The sequence below is a fragment of the Aulonocara stuartgranti genome (genome assembly GCF_965226115.1).
Source record: "Aulonocara stuartgranti genome assembly, chromosome: 11".
NCBI lineage: Eukaryota > Metazoa > Chordata > Actinopteri > Cichliformes > Cichlidae > Aulonocara > Aulonocara stuartgranti.
The window spans coordinates 14,440,848-14,460,699 of NC_138947.1; the positions used below are offsets into that span (position 1 = coordinate 14,440,848).

At 38.9% G+C, this 19,852-nt stretch overlaps 1 protein-coding gene across 2 annotated transcripts; it reads left to right on the forward strand.

Moving 5' to 3' along the window:
• Nucleotides 1-505: 505 nt before the first annotated feature.
• On the forward strand, nt 506-3,554 carry cox6b2 (cytochrome c oxidase subunit 6B2). 2 transcript variants are annotated; one of them, XM_082553129.1, is made up of 4 exons: nt 506-606; nt 1,017-1,186; nt 2,726-2,826; nt 3,197-3,554. In XM_082553129.1, exons 2-4 carry the CDS (start codon nt 1,081-1,083, stop codon nt 3,248-3,250), a joined length of 261 nt encoding a protein of 86 aa, XP_082409255.1. In that variant the 5' UTR covers nt 506-606; nt 1,017-1,080; the 3' UTR covers nt 3,251-3,554. The 2 variants fall into 2 exon arrangements, with proteins under 2 accessions (XP_082409255.1, XP_082409256.1); XM_082553130.1 differs by having other exon boundaries at nt 598-664.
• Nucleotides 3,555-19,852: the final 16,298 nt, after the last annotated feature.

A 19,852-nucleotide genomic window follows, 5' to 3' on the forward strand; every position in this document is an offset into this window, starting at 1 on the left:
AAAATAAAATAAAATAAAATAATAATACTGGGTTAAGCTATGCTTTGAAAAATTTGCTCTTAATAGGTTACATATTTTCTTCTGTTTATCATGTCACAGTGTCGGAAACTCTGGGAGGGGGCAGCAAAATATGGGTACAAATTAAGAGCAGAAACACAGGAATGTATCTGATTTTTTTAAGGATATCTGGGGTCTGGCATTGATTTAATCTGAGGTCTAAGTGACTTGGAACCAAACAGCCTTAAAGGCAAGAAGGTGAGGTCATCTTTTGATCCAAAATCTGGAAATATTATGTCGCAGAATGAAAACCACCGCTTTCCCTCAAGCAGCAACAAATCCGGAGGTCACACGGGGGGAAGCAAATAAATAAATATATAATAAACTTCTTCTTTGACCCTTGACTCTTCTTATTTCGCTGTATGTTAACTTTTTACCTCTGAAAAAAACATAAATACAATTATTATACAAATATGTGACTGTTAAAGATTAAACGCTGTCGTAAATAAACAGGACGGATTTGATTACGGCGATATCCCAGCGTGCCTTGCGCGTCGGAGAGGAAGGACAATTTTTTCTAGAGAGGACACGTTGAAGAAGCGTCCCAAGGTTAGCTTCGTAACTTCGTAGTATGCTGTTCTAATCCTAACCTTTTGAACCTTTAAAGGTGTCTTTCCAGCGTTTTTTTTGTCGTTTAAAACGGTTTAAGTGCTGCGTGTTAATTACGGCCGTATACACACAGATTAACTCGTTAGCTTTGAGCTAACGGCTAGCGATAACCTATTGCCTGAGTTATTTTGTGTGATTACGTTGACTGGGCTCATTTGTATACCGACCTGTGTGCTTATGACAATAGATTTATATACTCAAAACATGTAATTTGTGTGTATCTGAATTAGTAACAATAAGACTGTAAACGTCTAGTAGCTCGGTTAACTAACATTGTTCCCTCTGTGATAGCTAACACTAGTTAAATGTCTCGTTTGTCTTACACCTTTTTATTCCTGTTTCCCCTGCAGGCTAACCTAGGCCGTGCCCTGTTTCAACATCGTTTAAACCTCCCACTGACTGAAGGATAGAAAAATGGCCGAAGCCGTGTCAGATAAGATCAAGAACTACAAGACGGCTCCGTTTGACGCCCGATTCCCAAACACCAACCAGACCAGAAACTGCTTCCAAAACTACCTGGGTGAGGACTGCTGTGCTGTGATCACACATTATCATACATTAACCCGACCAGAACTGTCTTAACACAACAGGACATGCACTTCACATGCGCGTATGGGGCTAATTTTAGTACTGTGCAAAAACACTTTTTATTTCTTCACTTTGTGCTATGGAAATGGGAAATGTGAGCAGTTCATTGGAACATGTAAACAAACACGGAAATACAGTATTTAAGGTTAAAAAAATGATACGCTTTTCTTCCCCCCCCCCATGTGTCCCTTGTTGACAGTCGGTCCAGATGCATCTGTCAAGTCTTTGTTTGATGTTTCCTTTCTCAAGGACATGATACTGGTCATTTGCTGTAGAAAATAGTAGAAAATTTAAAAGGTCTGGTTCTTAGATGTAACTTTAAAAATGGGAATCAGTGACTGGTGCTAGTAACAAAGTGCCAAAAATGCAATCTGAAATTGGTTCTTTGCTGAGTTGTTGTTATGTGTGGATGCAACACTGGTTCCTCCCTTGACCTTTTTAATGCTTTTATAGGTCAGTGTTCGTTGGCTAAACAAAGAAACCAAAAAAATATTCCTCTGGAAATGTTCATGTACAAGGACTGGACTAATAATGAGCGAAAAGCAGCCAATGTCAAAAGAAACTTTGAAAGGTCTTCAGAAAGGCTGCAGAACTGTTACTCAAGACAACTTTAAAAATGACAAAGTCTGACTCCTTGGAAGCAAAATATAAATAAATGGAGGGGGAGAGACTGATGACTGGAATTGGTACTCTTAATTCATGCATAATTTTCAAACTTCCCTATATGAGTCTCACAAAGTATACATTATAAAGCCCAATGTTACACTAGTATCACTATGCCTTCACTGTGTAACACAATCCATCCAAGTATAATGATATGCTATATGTTATACTTGGATCGCTATGTTTTTTTAACTGATATGTAAAAACAAATTTCTTAGCGATTAAGTACTTAAATTAATCCTGAAAGGATTTTTTTTTTTTTTTAGTGAAGAGCGAGTATGTTGAGTAAAAGATACTTGACTTGGTGACAAGACCGCCAAACATTCTTTAAAAGTTCACTCGCTCTCAGATGTGGACTTTAAACCTTTTTGTAAATAAACCATAACAAAACTTTACTTAATATTAACATTCTAACCTGATTGTTTTCTGGCTGTTATCTTTCTGTGTTCTCTTTTTTTCAGATAAATGTGTTAGATAAAAAAAAAAATAGATAAAAATCAGTGCAATAACAGCAGCTGCTGCACTGGACAGACAATAGGTATTGTTATTCAGGAAGTTGAAACATATCAAACAAATCCTGAAGAGAAGGACAAAAAAGACATATTCCCCTCCTCCAAGCATTCAGTGTTCATATTAGGTACTTCAGCAATGTAAACACCAGTTCAGCTTAAAATGATGTTTTATGTAAACAGAAAAGCTTTAACCTGTTTTCACAATGAGCTCTTAGTTTTGCTTCATGCCGGTACTATTTGTCTTCAAGAAGACTTTTATCATTTAAGTAAACCCTGTACCGTTTTTGTTCTTGCAGACTTCCACAGGTGCAACAAAGCTCTGTCAGCCAAAGGCCAGGAAGTTTCTCCATGTGAGTGGTACCAGAAGGTTTACAAGAGCCTCTGCCCTATGAGCTGGGTAAGTTTAAGAAGAAACTGCAGATGTCTCTGACTGCCACAGTTTGTTTCCCTGTACTTCCAGTGTTTTGTTTTTTTGTTTTTTTTCTTCTGAATGACTGTTCTGGAGTAAACAAGAGTTTGGGGCTCTTTAACCACATTAGGCTTTTGCGTTTCATCACATTTACTGTTGTGACACAAAGTTCTCACTGCTGCATGTGTTGCAGTCAAAGCTGGAAACCTTGTTTGCAGTTGATGTTTTGAAACAGTTTCCACATCACATGTAACTTGTGTGAGACTGTTGTGTCTCATCACCATTTCCAAGGCTAATAATGCTGCTGGTAGGCGTAAGTTACACTTAAGCCTCATGTTTTCTTTAATGTCTCCTGCAGGTTTCTAAATGGGATGAGCAGATAGAAAACGGAAGTTTCCCTGGAAAGATCTGAACTAACCCGTCATGACAGGTGGCTGCAAGACTATTACTTGCAACCTCTTTCATCTGCCTACAAATGTCTTTACAACTGTTACCCTTTCATTATTAGCACTGGTCTTACAAACTAAAAACACGCACAACAAGCACAGTTTTAAAGCTTAAACATGTGTTTCCTGCCTCTGTTATAAACTGGTCTTTAGTGTGGTTGATTTAATAAATACCAGTGCAGCTTTATTTCAGGAAGTTGTTCAGTATTCTGCTGTCTTGGATTGACTTGTGAGTCACCAGAGAGCAAATAAATCAATTTCACAAATCAATTGTGAGTTCTTTCTTTTTTTTTGCCATCTGTAATTTAAAACGATCGTGTTATTATCAAAAAAGTTCATTCTTTTATTATTTCTCAGCATTTAAAATCAGTAAGCTGAATAAATTAAATGTAGTTGTAGGAGCGCACTCAGAGTGTAATTATGTCTAAAATGTGAACACAGAAGTCAATAACTAATGAACAAAAATGCTCTAAAGCTTTATCTGACAAAAACTTCTGTTCACATTGGCCTTGTTACATATCTGTCTGCTTTCGTCTTAAAGTTCACTTGAATATCAGTAGCAGGTTTTCAGTTCTGTTATTTAGTATCAGCAAGGCCTTCATGAGTAACTAAGTTTATTTAATCCTCTCAGATATATTCGTTACCCTCAGCAAAATGCTGATGCGGTCTTGTCACCCAGGGCGAACACCTAAATTTGAATGTGATAACTTAAGAAAGCTGGGATGTAGGATTTTCACATTGATACCATAGGTGCATCTACTACAGATCTCTGAGGAGTTTAAATCTCGGCAACCTCGACCTGGTAGACTGAATGGTAGCACCCACTGTTATTTATCAACTTTTCTTTTTGTTTCCACGGAGTGGCAGGAGCACTGAGGTCAGAGGCTGATTTTGTTGAAACCACCCTTTTTACCACAAGGGTGCACTATTGTCACTCGCTGTATAAAATAGTTAAAATAATTGGACCCTACATTATTTTTTTTTTAGTCAATTTGGAACAGTTTTTATACCAAACCACAGTAAAAACACCTGAAGTGTCATTCTCTGGCTTGGAATTTGATTACTTTCCCTAATGTGATCTAAATTATATGAAAATATACTGCTGTATAGGTGCTAAATGTAATCAGAATGCTTCAGATCCATTGGCATGAGTCAGATCAAGGAGGATGGTGGCTTTAGGGAATCCCAATTTGTACTACCTCTGTATATAGATAGATAGAGATATACAATAGATAATATAGGACAAAGGTTCAAGGGGTAACTTGGCACCGTCTTCAGTTGTGTTCCCACTAAATTTGTCCAGGTTCCCTTGAAGACATCAACCTATCATTTTCTTAAGGATTGTTCCAGACAGTGTAAGAATAAAGCAGCACAGGTGTGGTCATATACACTGCAAATAATGCATGGAACAGAGGTCAGAGGGTTACTTGACAAGGATCACAAGATCTGTGACAGGACTGTGATTCAGTGGATTGCTCTGTTGCCTCATAACAAGAAGGTTCCTGCTTCAAATCTGAGTCGCAATTTCAGTGAGTGTCGGAAACTCATTGAAATCCCACATGAAAGGTTTCATACCACTGCTTTGAACACACACTTTGAAGTTTGCACGAGTTTTTAAAATTTTATTTATTTTTAAATCCACGTCTGTTTGTGTTTGGCAAAACTGAACATCATATCCTGTAATAATAGATATTTTACTCCAAAATAAGTGTTTTTAGATATCAAATAAACTCTTCTCTGAGTGGTATTCCACCTATTCAGGAAACATTCATTGTTCATTGACTCATGTTTTATTCCCTGTTGAAGACCTGTGTGCCAAAATGTGTTTCTTTTAACCTTGCTGTGCAAATAAAGGCATTTTAGTCTTATTTCAAAAAGGGAGAGCCTGGAACTTAAAAAATGTATCCCTTCCAAAGTGCGCCTCACATAGAAGTGAGTTGAATGGAGGATGTGGTCCTTCTCTTATAGTTGGCCCAGATCAAAACTGACCAGAGGATACAATAAAGGCATGTAAGAGTCATTGGCTAGTGATGTAGAAAGAGACTGTATGGGGTGTATTGGTGCATAGCTGGTGCTACACCCAAATTTATGTCATAAACTGAACTGTGTAGCATGCGGAAGTTACACCAGGAATGGATTTCATCAGAGGTGGGTGTGCACCAACTGAACTCCCCCTGAGAGGGAAGTGCGAGACGTTTTAATGAACGGGTGACTGAAACCCCAATAAATTAATCAAGAAGGTTACAATGAGAACTTTATCAATCCTGACGTAAGCTTGTAGAAAATATACGCTTAATCATCTAAAGTTAAACATGATATCTGCTCAAAATTGACTTGACTTGAGTTGACTGAAAAAAGTGTATGAAACATAAACCTTGTTATTATAATTATTTATAAGTTTGTAACAGCCTCTGCTCAATAAATATCAGCTAAATGAATAAGTAGGAGTGTTTACAATCGTTAGTAAAAAAAATGCTCTTTTGGATCAATAGCAAATCTGAAACATGAGGTGGCAGTGTTGCACTAGTTAGTGTGCTATCCCTCCACAGTCTGTCAGATCTTTGCAGTAAAAGAAATTACTTCATAACCCACATGACCCACAATCTTAACATTAATAACCTATGTTCACCCACAGCTAAAAAGCTTAAAAGCATTGATGCCCAAAGGGAGATATATGAAATGTTATCTTTAGTATGGAGCCATGCTACTGGAATAAATGCAGAATGTGGTTTGACAATTTTCTGTAATAAGCAAGGCCTTTCCTGTGTTGCAGCATACGTGGTTCCTTAACTAGTTAAGGATTCAAATGGTTTACTTATCAGGATATAAATATAATCATCTGTCCGGTCTTAAAATCAGGAAAATACTACCTCAGAAAAACACATGAAATACCAGCAATTGGTTTCTGTATGAGTTTATCAGAGTCTTAGATCACTGTGTGGAAATGTTGCCCCACTCTTCTTTATAGTGTTGCTTCAGTTTACTGAAGTCTGGAGGCATTAGTTCTCTTAAGATATTGCTACAGTATTTCAGTCAGGTTGAGGTCTGGCCTTTGTCATTGATTCTCTTCTTTTCAGCCATTATCTTGTAGATTTGTTGCTGTGGATGAGTTCACTGGGTTCATTGTCCTTTTGCACGACCTCAGTTTTGGTGAAGCTTTAGTTGTCGGACAGATGGCCTCACATTTGACTCTTTAATACTTTGGTATATTTAGGAATTCATGGACAACTCAGTGACCACAAGCTGCCCCTCTAAATCACCACCATGATTGATAATAATTAATAATCATGCATAATTGTTCTTTTTAATGTAGCTACTTTGAAGTATTTTGTTCCCAAGCATTTGCACCATTAAACCTCCTAAGTAGGATAATAACTTTCACATGAGTAAAGAGTCTAAATCTTGCCAGCTACTATATACAAAATGATGTTCTTCCATAACACACCACTTTTCGTGCAATACGCTTGTTTAGGACACAATGCTTTACCTTAAAAAAAAAATACCCCTAGCAATGTTTTCTGACATTTATTTCCCCCGTTGAATGTTTTTCCTGGCAGTATGGATTAGAGGATGTGTTAGATAAGTATTCAAGAATTTTATCAAATCTAAGGTACACACACACAAGGTCCACCTGTTCAAAAAGGCACATCTAAAGGCCAGTCTTATGTTCTAAGGTGAACGTCTAAATAATTCAGAGAAGGCTGGGGGGAAAGTGTTGTGGTCAGATGAAACATATAATGAGCTTTTTGGCACTAAGTCAACTCAGTGTGTTTGGAGGAAAAGAAATGATATGACCCAAAGAACACCACCCAACAGTCAAACATGGAGGTGGAAACATTATTTTTTGGGGCTGTTTCTCTGCCAAGGGTACAGGAGGACTTCACCATATTGAGGGGCCAATGGACATGTGGAGGAAAAGCTACTTCTCTCAGCCAGAATACTGAAGATAGGTCATGGATGGGTCATCCAGCATGACAATGGTCAAAAAGATACTGTCAAGACAACCAAGGAGTGACTACAGAAGAAGAAGCACATTGAGGTCATGGGAATGGCGTTTCCGTATCCCTATCCTGAGGAACACTGTGGGGGGAGCTGAAGCTTCAAGTTCCTAAGCAGCAGCCAAGAGACCTACATGATCAAACGAGTTTCTATAGACAAGTGGGCCAAAGTCCCTCCTGAAATGTGGGTAAACCTGGTGACCAACTACAAGAAATGTCTCAGCAACAACGGTTTCTCCCACAATTACTGAATCATGCTTTGCTTTGTGGATCAAATACTTATTATTTATTTATGGTTAATATTCTGGTTGATATTTCTTTGGAAGTGAGGAAAATTGTAAATTCAGCAGGGGAAATAATAATGTATTTAAGAAATTCTTAGACAAAATGCAGAAGCTGCATGGAGAAAACTACGCCCATCTTTCAGTAACTTGTAGAAACACCTTAGAAGCAAATGGTTTCTGTATGACTTTAGACTGTTGAGTCACTGTGGGGGAAATGTTGCCCTACTCTTCTTTACAGTGTTGCTTCAGTTCATTGACATTTGCAGGCATTTGTTCATGCATAGCGTTCTTAACGTCCTGCTACAGTATTTCAGACCGTTTGAGTTCTGGACTTTGACTGGGCCACTGCAACATCTGGATTCTTTACTTTTTCAGCCCCTCTTGCTTAGATTTTCTGCTATGCTTGGGATCATTGTCCTGTTGCATGACACAGTTTAAGTAAAGCTTTGGTTGTCAGACAGATGGCCTCACATTTGACTCTAGAATATTTTGATATACAGGGGAATTCATGGTTTACTCAGTGACCCTCCAAATCAGTAACCTGCCTCCATCATGACTGGCAGGTGGAATGAGGTGTTTGTGTGGTTATGCCGTGTTTGGCGCTGTGCATGGTGGTCAAACATCTCCACTTTGTTCTTGTCTGTCCAAAGCATATCTACAGGAAAGGGCAGAGCAGGCTGTACCTGCCGCAGAGACTCAGGTTGTTTGGAGTGGAGGGCCCACTCCTGAAGATCTTCTATGACTCTGTGGTGGCCTCAGCCATCTTTTACGGTGTGGTCTGCTGGGGTGGCAGCATCTCTGCCGGGGACAGGAAGAGACTGAACAGGCTGATTAAAAGGGCCAGCTCTGTTCTAGGATGCCCTCTGGACCCAGTGGAGGTGGTGAGTGGCAGGAGAATGGCGGCTAAGCTATCATCCCTGTTGGACAACATCTCCCACCCCATGCAGGAGACTGTGACAGCACTGAGCAGCTCCTTCAGTGGGAGACTGCGGCACCCACGGTGTGGGACGGAGAGATTTCACAGGTCTTTCCTCCCCACTGCTGTCAGACTCCACAACAAAGACTATAACTGATCAAACACACACATCCACACATGTGCAGTAACAGTAAGTGCAATACTCTTTTCTGACATCATTGTATTTTTACTCAGTTGGATACAGCATTTGTATTCTATTTTTGTCCTATTGTATATTTTATTCTATTGTATATAGTATTTTATTTTTATTTTATTCTGTACAGTTGTGTACTGTATTTATTCTTATTGTATTCTAATTTTTGCTTCATAACTTTTGTACTGTCCACTTCCTGCTGTGACAAAACAAATTTCCCATGTGTGGGACTAATAAAGGTTATCTTATCTTATCTTATATTGTTCCAGAGATCTTGTAATACATTCAGATGAAACTTTGCAAACCTAAGTTGTGCTAACATGTTCTTTTTAGAGACAAGAGGCTTACTCCAGGATGTAGTTTTTCAGTTTTTCTGACTGTACTGTCATAAACTTTAACATTTAAAATGCTAAGTTTTAATTCAAATACAGTGGGGCAAAAAAGTATTTAGTCAGCCACCGATTGTGCAAGTTCCCCCACTTAAAATGATGACAGAGGTCAGTAATTTGCACCAGAGGTACACTTCAACTGTGAGAGACAGAATGTGAAAAAAAAATCCATGAATCCACATGGTAGGATTTGTAAAGAATTTATTCATAAATCAGGGTGGAAAATAAGTATTTGGTCACCTCAAACAAGGAAAATCTCTGGCTCTCACAGACCTGTAACGTCTTCTGTAAGAAGCTTTTCTGTCCCCCACTCGTTACCTGTATGAATGGCACCTGTTTGAACTCATCATCTGTATAAAAGACACCTGACACAGCCTCAAACAGTCAGACTCCAAACTCCGCCATGGCCAAGACCAAAGAGCTTTCGAAGGACACCAGGAAAAGTATTGTAGACCTGCACCAGACTGGGAAGAGTGAATCTACAATAGGCAAGCAGCTTGGTGTGAAAAAATCAACTGTGGGAGCAATCATCAGAAAATGGAAGACATACAAGACCACTGATAATCTCCCTCGATCTGGGGCTCCACGCAAGATCTCATCCCGTGGGGTCAAAATGATCATGAGAACGGTGATCAAAGATCCCAGAACCACACGGGGGGACCTGGTGAATGACCTGCAGAGAGCTGGGACCAAAGTAACAAAGGTCACCATCAGTAACACACTACAACGGCAGGGAATCAAATCCCGCAGTGCCAGACGTGTTCCGCTGCTGAAGCCAGTGCATGTCCAGGCCCGTCTGAAGTTTGCCAGAGAGCACATGGATGATACAGCAGAGGATTGGGAGAATGTCATGTGGTCAGATGAAACCAAAGTAGAGCTTTTTGGTATAAACTCAACTCGTCGTGTTTGGAGGAAGAAGAATACTGAGTTGCATCCCAAGAACACCATACCTACTGTGAAGCATGGGGGTGGAAACATCATGCTATGGGGCTGTTTTTCTGCCAAGGGGACAGGACGACTGATCCATGTTAAGGACAGAATGAATGGGGCCATGTATCGTGAGATTTTGAGCCAAAACCTCCTTCCATCAGTGAGAACTTTGAAGATGAAACGAGGCTGGGTCTTCCAACATGACAATGATCCAAAACACACCGCCCGGGCAACAAAGGAGTGGCTCCGTAAGAAGCATTTGAAAGTCCTGGAGTGGCCTAGCCAGTCTCCAGACCTCAACCCCATAGAAAATCTGTGGCGGGAGTTGAAAGTCCGTGTTGCTCGGCGACAGCCCCAAAACATCACTGCTCTCGAGAAGATCTGCATGGAGGAATGGGCCAAAAATACCAGCTACTGTGTGTGCAAACCTGGTAAAGACCTATAGTAAACGTTTGACTGCCCCACTGTAAATGTAATTTATATAGCACCAAATCACAGCAACTGTTGCCTCAAAGTGCTTTAGATCAGTTAGCCAAATGCATATGATTATCAGCACCTGGTTGCTACTTGTTTTCAGCATTGTTTTCATGGATTCAGCAAGGTGCTGGAAACATTCATCAGATTTTGAATGTGTAGGTTTGCTCACTTATAAAAAAAAAAAAAAGTTCAAATCCTTATTTTACTCAGTCCTGGGTTTTAAAAATCTAGACTGTAATTAATTTGGAAGTGAGCAAACTTACAAATTCAGGATCAAGTAAACATTTTGCCACCTGCTTACGACACTATACACAGTAACTGATACCACATTTTGCAAGAAGTGTTGTAAGCTACCTTTATTGTTTTCAACATGCTGCTACAGAAAATGGAAGAAATGAAATTGTTTCATAACTTCTACTTTTCAAATGAACTGCATTACAAACCAAGACTGTCAGAACAAAACTGAAACTAATTTTCTGATGGAAGACAAATTCAAAAACATAAGTTAATGTTTTTAAACCGTTGGCAATATCTACGAAGCACAAACACAATTTTGGTGGAATTAACTTCCTTCTATAGACAAACAGCGAGTTCTGATGGTGTAAATCATTAAGTGTTTAGCATCCCCGGTTGAAAAGATGGTCTCGCAAATTGATGGTTCAGAATCCTTTTATTAACTTAAACAGCCGTGTATGTGAACACACCATAAGAGCTACAACATACAGACTAAAAGACTATTAGTAAATCAAACAGTGTGTTACCTTTAACCTTTTGACTTATTCATTAATCACAAAGTAATTATCTTTAACTTTACATAACTGTTGCATCTTCAAAAAATAAAAAATACAATAAGTGAGACTTACAATGAAGTATCGTTGCACTGGTTTACTGAACCTTTCTTTCAGGGCATGTACCGAACATCAGTATCCATTTTCTACTGCCTCCTACAGGACACACTCTTCTTCCACTTCCTTACACATTAATGTAACACAGAACTAATACTGCCTCTCCTGGCATTACCATTGTAACGACACACTCATTCTGTTTCTTTCAGAAGAATAACAGGAACTTAGGATGTAGGTATCTATGAATAATAACTATTATGCATACTCATATATTTATATAACCTACTAATTTCTTGCGATACCACAATAACATATAACAGTGAAACAAATTTTGCATGTAAGTGAAATCGTTGCATCGCTGCCTAAACATGACGAGGTATGTTAGCACCCTCTAGTGGGTGAAAACTTAGCCTTTATCCTTAGTAGCGGTCAGCAGCTATATGCTCCGTAAAACAACAAAGTACATATCCACAGGACAAACTTTGTTACAAACCTTGTTCCCTCATCAACCAGGTGCTAAGAAACTGCTCAGTGTTGCACCTTAATAGCCGTTCTTTTTCCAATTCCCGTCCATTAACCATAGAGCACACCTTCTCTCTACTAGTGATGTGTCGGTCGTGAACGAAATGGCTCTTAGAGCCGCCTCCTTATTGCGAGCCGTGGTTTGTTTGTTTTTTGTTTTTTTTCCCTCTTTCTCTCACTCTCTCGCACTTTTTTCTATGAGGTGCCGTAAGGGACATTATTACTGAAACGCTCTCACACACACTACTGAAACGCTCTCACACACACTACTGAAATTTTAGCTCTCACACACACAACTGAAACGCTCTCACACACACTACTGAAATTTTAGCTCTCACACACACTACTGAAACGCTCTCACACACACTACTGAAATTTTAGCTCTCACACACACTACTGAAACGCTCTCACACACACTACTGAAATGCTCTCACACACACAACTGAAATTTTAGCTCTCACACACACTACTGAAACGCTCTCACACACACTACTGAAATGCTCTCACACACACAACTGAAACCAGAGGCATTTCCGCTGAGCAGGAAGTTGTTTCCTGACAAGGAAACTGATGGAAAAAGTGGTATATTTCAAAACACTACAAGGATGTCTACTCAGCAACCTGCTAGTACAGCAGTCCCCAACCTTTTTTGCGCCACGTAAACGATATAAAATAAAAAAAATGATAAATACCATGAAAACCATGAATAGAAATGTTTTCGAATTTTTGTGGAGGAATAAAACCCATTACATAGAAAGATCTCAGCCTGTGAAGGGATACAATAAAGGTGGTATCAAAACTCCAGAATTAGAATTTATGGTTGGCACCCTTAGAATTAAATGGTTAAAATCTTGTCTGTCACAGCCAGACTCTACTTAGCTCCACATCCCATGATTCTTCTTTAATAAAATAATATACAGGATTAGACTTTATTTTGAAATGTGATTTTGCGGCAAATAAAATCCCCATAAAGATATCAAACTTTCCAAAACAGACGTTGCATTTTTGGGAAAATGAGATTTACCCACAACTTCTCCCCATAATTCAACCTTATGGAATAATAGGGTAATAACACTTAATCAAAAATCAATTTTCAAGAGTGACTGGTTTTAACAAAAATATTATATTCATAACAGATTTGTTGGATGATAACGGTGTCATTCTAAGTTACACAGACTTTTCAGAAAAATATTGTCTAAACTGTTCTCAAAGAGAATATAACAAATTTTGTGAACTGGTCCCACTGCCTCTGCTTCATTTGATTAAAATTTTTATGATATACAATAATTTCTCATCAGTGCTCCCAAATTTATTGCTAGGGCAATGTCAGCTGTTTGATAAAAATGCAATAAGAAATTTGTTAGTAGTTTCTTCAAAGACAAAATATTTCATAGTTACAACAGAATGGTTACATGGCATGGTTCTAATTTAGTTATTTCATATACACTGGATAAAGCATACTAAAAATTTATGAAATAGCCTATTCTACCTAAAGTTAAAGAAACACACTTTAAACAAAACTAATACTGTGGCAGAATTTCTAAAAAAAGAGATTTGGCTTTGAGGTGGATCAGTGTTCTTTTTGTACTGATGAAAATGAAACCCTAGAACATCTTTTTTTTCCTATGCCCTATCACACAATGTATTTGGTGCAACTTAAAAAATTGGATTTCCCTAAATATTAATGATGTGCCACTGTTTGAATTACATCATAATTTTTTTTATATGGATCATCTAGCATTGGATGTCTCAGACATTATTAACATCATCATACTTTTGAGTAAATATCATATCCATTGTGCTAAATGGAGGAACGCTAAGCCTTCTCTCCCTGGTTTTATTGATGATTTTAAGATATCTTTTTCTTTGCTAAAAAAGACAAAAAGCACATATGCCAAAAAAAATAACCAGGATAATGCACGTCTCCCGCTATTCTAAATTTTGACTTATGCTGAGGCTAATATATTGTTAAGTAATGCAGCTGTCTCACTAAGGTCCAGAATCGATTTGTTCCACGATTCGATTCAATTCAATTCGATTTGATTATGGGGAATTTTGACAGTCAGAAATATTATAATTCAGATCAGTACATTTTCATATATTTTTGTATTTAAAAAAAAAGGAAGCTGACACACGCAAGACTTTATCAAAGGTGTGAGCATCACAGCAGATGCCTTTGTGTCAAAGTAGCTGAAGATAAAACACATAAAAACATGAAGGTGGTTTTCCTGGCCTGGGATTTTATAATATTCTGCAGTACATCAAAAACGAAAGAAAACCATTAATCAACATATGAACGTTACCTCTGACATTACAGCGGTTTTATTAGAGACACGGCTAACGTTTTGCATTTTGCATAATTTTAAAAAGTTTAAATTTGTTCAGTATTCAACGGCAGAAATTAGGTTTTCTTTTCGGAAGTATGTAAAATGAAGAAGAAAAAAAAACAGCAGCCGACTGCGCTGTAAACAACAGTAGACTTGTGCCTAACAAGCAAGCGAATAATACAGAAAACTGATTTTTAGACGGGAAACTGTTCTTGAAGTACAGAGAGAGAGAAAGAGAGAGAGAGGGCTGTGCATGACGTGCGATTTTATCGTGGTGGAAGCAAAACAGTGAGGGAATTCATGACGATGTTTATGTGAAGCGCAGTTTGGATCTTCTTTTGCTGCTGGTTCAGTCAATATTGTTTGGAGAGAGATAAAACTAACAGCTTTAGAATTGCTGCAAAAACGGCGTGAAAACAAAGCGCGGACCTGCCGACAGATCAGAGTCAGCGAGCTGTCGGCTTTCAGCCCCGACCGTGTCCGTGCTGTCGGGTGAGAAAGGCGACATCTCACTGATTCTGATCCGCGGGTTGCGCTGTGTGTTGTGTACCTGCTCTCATTTACTGTCTTAGCTGTTTGGTGGTTGTTGAAATTTTGTGAGGTTTCACCAGAGATTCTGGCATTTCGGGCAAAATAAATTTATATTAAAAAAAACGATTCAGGATTTTAATGAATCGATTTCACGTTATCCAAGCCAGAATCGATTTTAATCGATGAATCGATTATAAAAACCCACCCCTAACTAACACCATACATAGCACTGATTCCCAGCTGCGCTGAGACCCGAATTGTTTGCAGTGTGTGCCACGATTGCAGTGTCGCTAAGCGGGGTGTGACGGGTTGCAGTATTGTTATTTTCGCACAGTTTGTGTGGTAAGTCTCATGTGCAGCTGGGATATCAGCAGGATGTGTTGTAAGTCCTGTCTGGAATTGACTGGGAATTATTATGTCTAACTCATGTAATAAATAAACGATCAATTTATTTCTTTGCCCCGTTTACTCATCCCTTGTCCTCGGTTACAAACTGAAATGCCTTCCTGTTTAACTGAAACGCCTTCCTGTTCAACTGAAATGTCTTGGTTTTTCAGTTGTGTGTGTGAGAGCTCAAATTTCAGTAGTGTGTGTGAGAGCGTTTCAGTAGTGTGTGTGAGAGCTAAAATTTCAGTAGTGTGTGTGAGAGTGTTTCAGTAGTGTGTGTGAGAGCGTTTCAGTTGTGTGTGTGCTAAAATTTCAGTAGTGTGTGTGAGAGCGTTTCAGTAGTGTGTGTGAGAGCGTTTCAGTTGTGTGTGTGCTAAAATTTCAGTAGTGTGTGTGAGAGCGTTTCAGTAGTGTGTGTGAGAGCTAAAATTTCAGTAGTGTGTGTGAGAGCGTTTCAGTAGTGTGTGTGAGAGCTAAAATTTCAGTAGTGTGCGTGAGAGCATTTCAGTAGTGTGTGTGAGAGCGTTTCAGTTGTGTGTGTGTGAGAGCGTTTCAGTTGTGTGTGTGAGAGCGTTTCAGTAGTGTGTGTGAGAGCTAAAATTTCAGTAGTGTGTGTGAGAGCGTTTCAGTTGTGTGTGTGAGAGCGTTTCAGTTGTGTGTGTGAGAGCGTTTCAGTAGTGTGTGTGAGAGCTAAAATTTCAGTAGTGTGTGTGAGAGCGTTTCAGTTGTGTGTGTGTGAGAGCGTTTCAGTTGTGTGTGTGAGAGCGTTTCAGTAGTGTGTGTGAGAGCTAAAATTTCAGTAGTGTGTGTGAGAGCGTTTCAGTTGTGTGTGTGAGAGCGTTTCAGTTGTGTGTGTGAGAGCGTTTCAGTAGTGTGTGTGAGAGCTAAAATTTCAGTAGTGTGTGTGAGAGCGTTTCAGTTGTGTGTGTGTGAGAGCGTTTCAGTAGTGTGTGTGAGAGCTAAAATTTCAGTAGTGTGTGTGAGAGCGTTTCAGTAGTGTGTGTGAGAGCTAAAATTTCAGTAGTGTGTGTGAGAGCGTTTCAGTAGTGTGTGTGTGAGAGCGTTTCAGTAGTGTGTGTGAGAGCGTTTCAGTAGTGTGTGTGAGAGCTAAAATTTCAGTAGTGTGTGTGTGAGAGCGTTTCAGTTGTGTGTGTGAGAGCTAAAATTTCAGTAGTGTGTGTGAGAGCGTTTCAGTAGTGTGTGTGTGAGAGCGTTTCAGTAGTGTGTGTGAGAGCGTTTCAGTTGTGTGTGTGAGAGCTAAAATTTCAGTAGTGTGTGTGAGAGCGTTTCAGTAGTGTGTGTGTGAGAGCGTTTCAGTAGTGTGTGTGAGAGCGTTTCAGTTGTGTGTGTGAGAGCTAAAATTTCAGTAGTGTGTGTGAGAGCTAAAATTTCAGTAGTGTGTGTGAGAGCTAAAATTTCAGTAGTGTGTGTGAGAGCGTTTCAGTAGTGTGTGTGAGAGCGTTTCAGTAGTGTGTGTGAGAGCGTTTCAGTTGTGTGTGTGTGAGAGCGTTTCAGTAATAATGTCCCTTACGGCACCTCATAAGGGAGAGAGAGAGAGAACGAGCCAGGGACAACAACGTCACATTAGAAAGGTATAGTAATCATCCACAACTATTTTCAGTTGCAGATGATAAAGGATTCAGAAAGTTTATTCATGCAGGTCCATATGACAGAGAATGTGCATCTCCTTTTTGTTTTCATATTATAATTTATATTTAATTGTGTTGTGGTTTGCAGTGTTTTGTGTTGTTTCACTTTAAATTTGTTTAAAAGGAAAAAGCTGAAAATGTAAATAGTTAAAAGCTGAACTGTGAATACTTGATTTTTGTAATATATGATTTATTACATTTTATGTGGAGTGAATAAATAAAAGTATATTTACGATGGCCCCTAGAGACAAAGCACGTACAAACTCCAATACATGTAAAAACTCCAAAACACGTACAAAACACAACAGAAATGCTCCAGGATGCTAGGGCGCAGAGTTTTTGTTACCTAGTGGCTACACAAGCCAGGAAGTACCAACGACTGGATTTGGTGTGTGGTAGTAACAGGTAACATTTTTTAAAATTATTTGAATATATGTATGTGTGCTTGTGTATAAATACACAAACCATACACATATGCTTTCAATTGTGTAATTTAAATGATCTAGGTAGCTCTGTTTTGGAAGTTCAGTTAATGCTAGAAATGTCATGAAACGCTGTGTGGCAGGCAGGAGATGAGGACTCAAAGTGCAGGACTCAGACTCAGGGGATGAACTCAAAAATCACAGCTCTATTTGCTGGCAGGAAAAAAAAACATACAAACTAAACTGGGAAACAACAAACTAAAACTCACAGTGAGACACAGGGAGATCCACACAGCATGAGGGACGACACGACACTGACTCAGAGAAACACAGGGTTTAAATACACTGGGAAGTAACGAGGGGAATGAGACACAGAAGGAGAGCACAGCTGGAGGAAATCAGAACCTACGAGACAAGGAAGGGTAAACTGAACACATTCACATAAGACACGGACCTTCAAAGTAAAGTACAATATTACAAAAATCACAAAGAACTAAAAACGCTGGGTCAGGGGACCCAGGACCCTGACAAGAAATGTGCTTTGGAATTTGTACGTGCTTTGTTTCTAGGGGCCACCACATATATTTTTATATAAACATATATAAATAAAACCACTTTTTTTTTTACATTAGTAATTCCTTTTGTGCATAATTTTATATTATTGTTAATAATAAATTAATTAAAGGAACAAAACAACCTGAAGAGCCGGTTCGGAGCCGAAAGAGCCGGAAATCTCATCACTACTCTCTGTGCATTAAAACTCGCGCTTCTGCTATATGGTTTACACCACTTGATTTACGGCACCTTGTCGCTCTGTGACTTTCAAAATAAAAGCATCCACTGGGTCCAAGCTCCAACAATATAATAGCCACTCATAAGTTTACAAAACACTTTACAAAATATTAATGAGGTCATTTACAAAGTGTTAGCGCGAAGGGTTGATTTAAGATGGATTAGACAAATTTCCAGGAAATTATTGTAAGTTAGCATTATGAACGGTATCTCTTCTCAAATCTGTGATAGCAAGTCAGGCTGAGCGAGACTTTATTTCCTTCTTCACTATCACTCATCTGGTTGCTCAGATATTTTATAATTTGCTCACTCAGACTAAATTACTAGAGAAGATGCTGCAGCTTTTCCTTACTAATTGAACCAGCAGAAGAAGAGATGCTGGCAGGTGTGGTTTTAGAAGCACAAACAGTATTTTTACAAGCCCTTAAGGCACTGAAAGGCTTGAACCTGAATATCTGCACGTTGCCATTTTAACTTCCTGTTTTAGCATTTACTTATTTCGAGATCAATAGTTGTGATTCCTCAGTAGGCTAAAAGGGAAGAAGCCACCCACGTGAAAAAGAAAAACCTTGACATTTAGTCACTGTCACAACTGAAGTGACGCCACAAGTCAAAGTCGAGAAAACTATATCACAGCTTAGTGTTGGAGGACGGGAGGAGGACGGGATATCCAAAACACTGATGCCCATTAAACTTATTGGCTTTAAGGTATTTTCCAAATGAAAAAAAAATGTTAAAACATAACTCATGTTTAAGTCCTTTTTTGGGTTTGGCCTGTGTGAATAATAGTGTTCTCATGCAATGCAGGATTTCCTCAATTCCTAAACAGTGCGTAATGGCGGCTTCATAAGAACCACAGGCATGAGTTCATAATCTTAAAATAAACTGACTGTCAGAAAGCTTTGAAGACATTGTTTAAAACTTACTTCATTGTTTGTTTGTTTTGGTAATTATCAGAAACCACTGCAGGTGGTAGCTAACACAATAAAATTTTACCTTTCACTAAAACTACCTCATCACCTCAAACTGACCTTTGAGGTGACTTTGATTTGGACTGTTTGTAATAATATATTGAAATTTTTGTTCTTAAGAAAGAAAGAAAGAAAGAAAGAAAGAAAGGAAGGGACCAGTGGCGTATCCATAATTGGGGTATAGGGGGCACCGACCTCCTCTGGTGTCTCTTCCACAACTAGTGCTATTTTATTTCTACGTGCTCAATCTCAATGTCAGTCTTACAACTACAGTAGACTAGCGTTGTTATATAACTTTTACTGAACTATGTTGTTATTGTACAGTGACACCAACAAATGTAAGGTTTAGCTTTGGCTTCCTCCTAAAGTCCAGAGACATGCAGTTAGCAGGGTTTGATTAACTGATGATTCTAAATTGATCATAGGTGTGAATGTGAGAGTGAGTAATTGTCTGTCTCTCTCTGTTTACCTTGTGACAGACTCCAGGGGGAAAAAAATATTAAAGTAATGTAATTAGTTAAGATCAGATAGTTAGATGTGATCATTCAGTTCCTTTTAATTTAGGTACATTAAAGTATTTTGATCCTAAACAACCAATCAATACCAGGGGCACTGGAAGCACTTGGTGATGTAATTAAGACACACCAAATCTAAATTATCAAAACAAAAGAAACCAGGATGCGTTTTCGCTCTCACGTTTTCTAGAGAATTTGCTAAATTCCAGACTGAGATTTGATGGACTGTCAAGATTAAAGCTGATGAAGAATTACGGGTGGATTGGGGGGTTGTTAACCACCCACTGAGCCGGTCTCATGATTTCTGCATGACCGGGCTTTGTATCTGAGTTCTGGGCACACTGCCTTTTGTTTTCGGTGGGCGGCCGACCGAACCAGCACAGAGCCTCTTTTCACCGTTTGCTCGCCCATCACTCCGCT

Bases quoted from the DNA above. Each gene is read 5' to 3' on its own strand.
- cox6b2 (XM_082553129.1), top strand. From the start codon at position 1,081: ATGGCCGAAGCCGTGTCAGATAAGATCAAGAACTACAAGACGGCTCCG. The intron at 1,187-2,725 runs GTGAGGACTGCT...TTGTTCTTGCAG, and splicing joins CTGCTTCCAAAACTACCTGG to ACTTCCACAGGTGCAACAAA. The intron at 2,827-3,196 runs GTAAGTTTAAGA...TGTCTCCTGCAG, and splicing joins GCCTCTGCCCTATGAGCTGG to GTTTCTAAATGGGATGAGCA.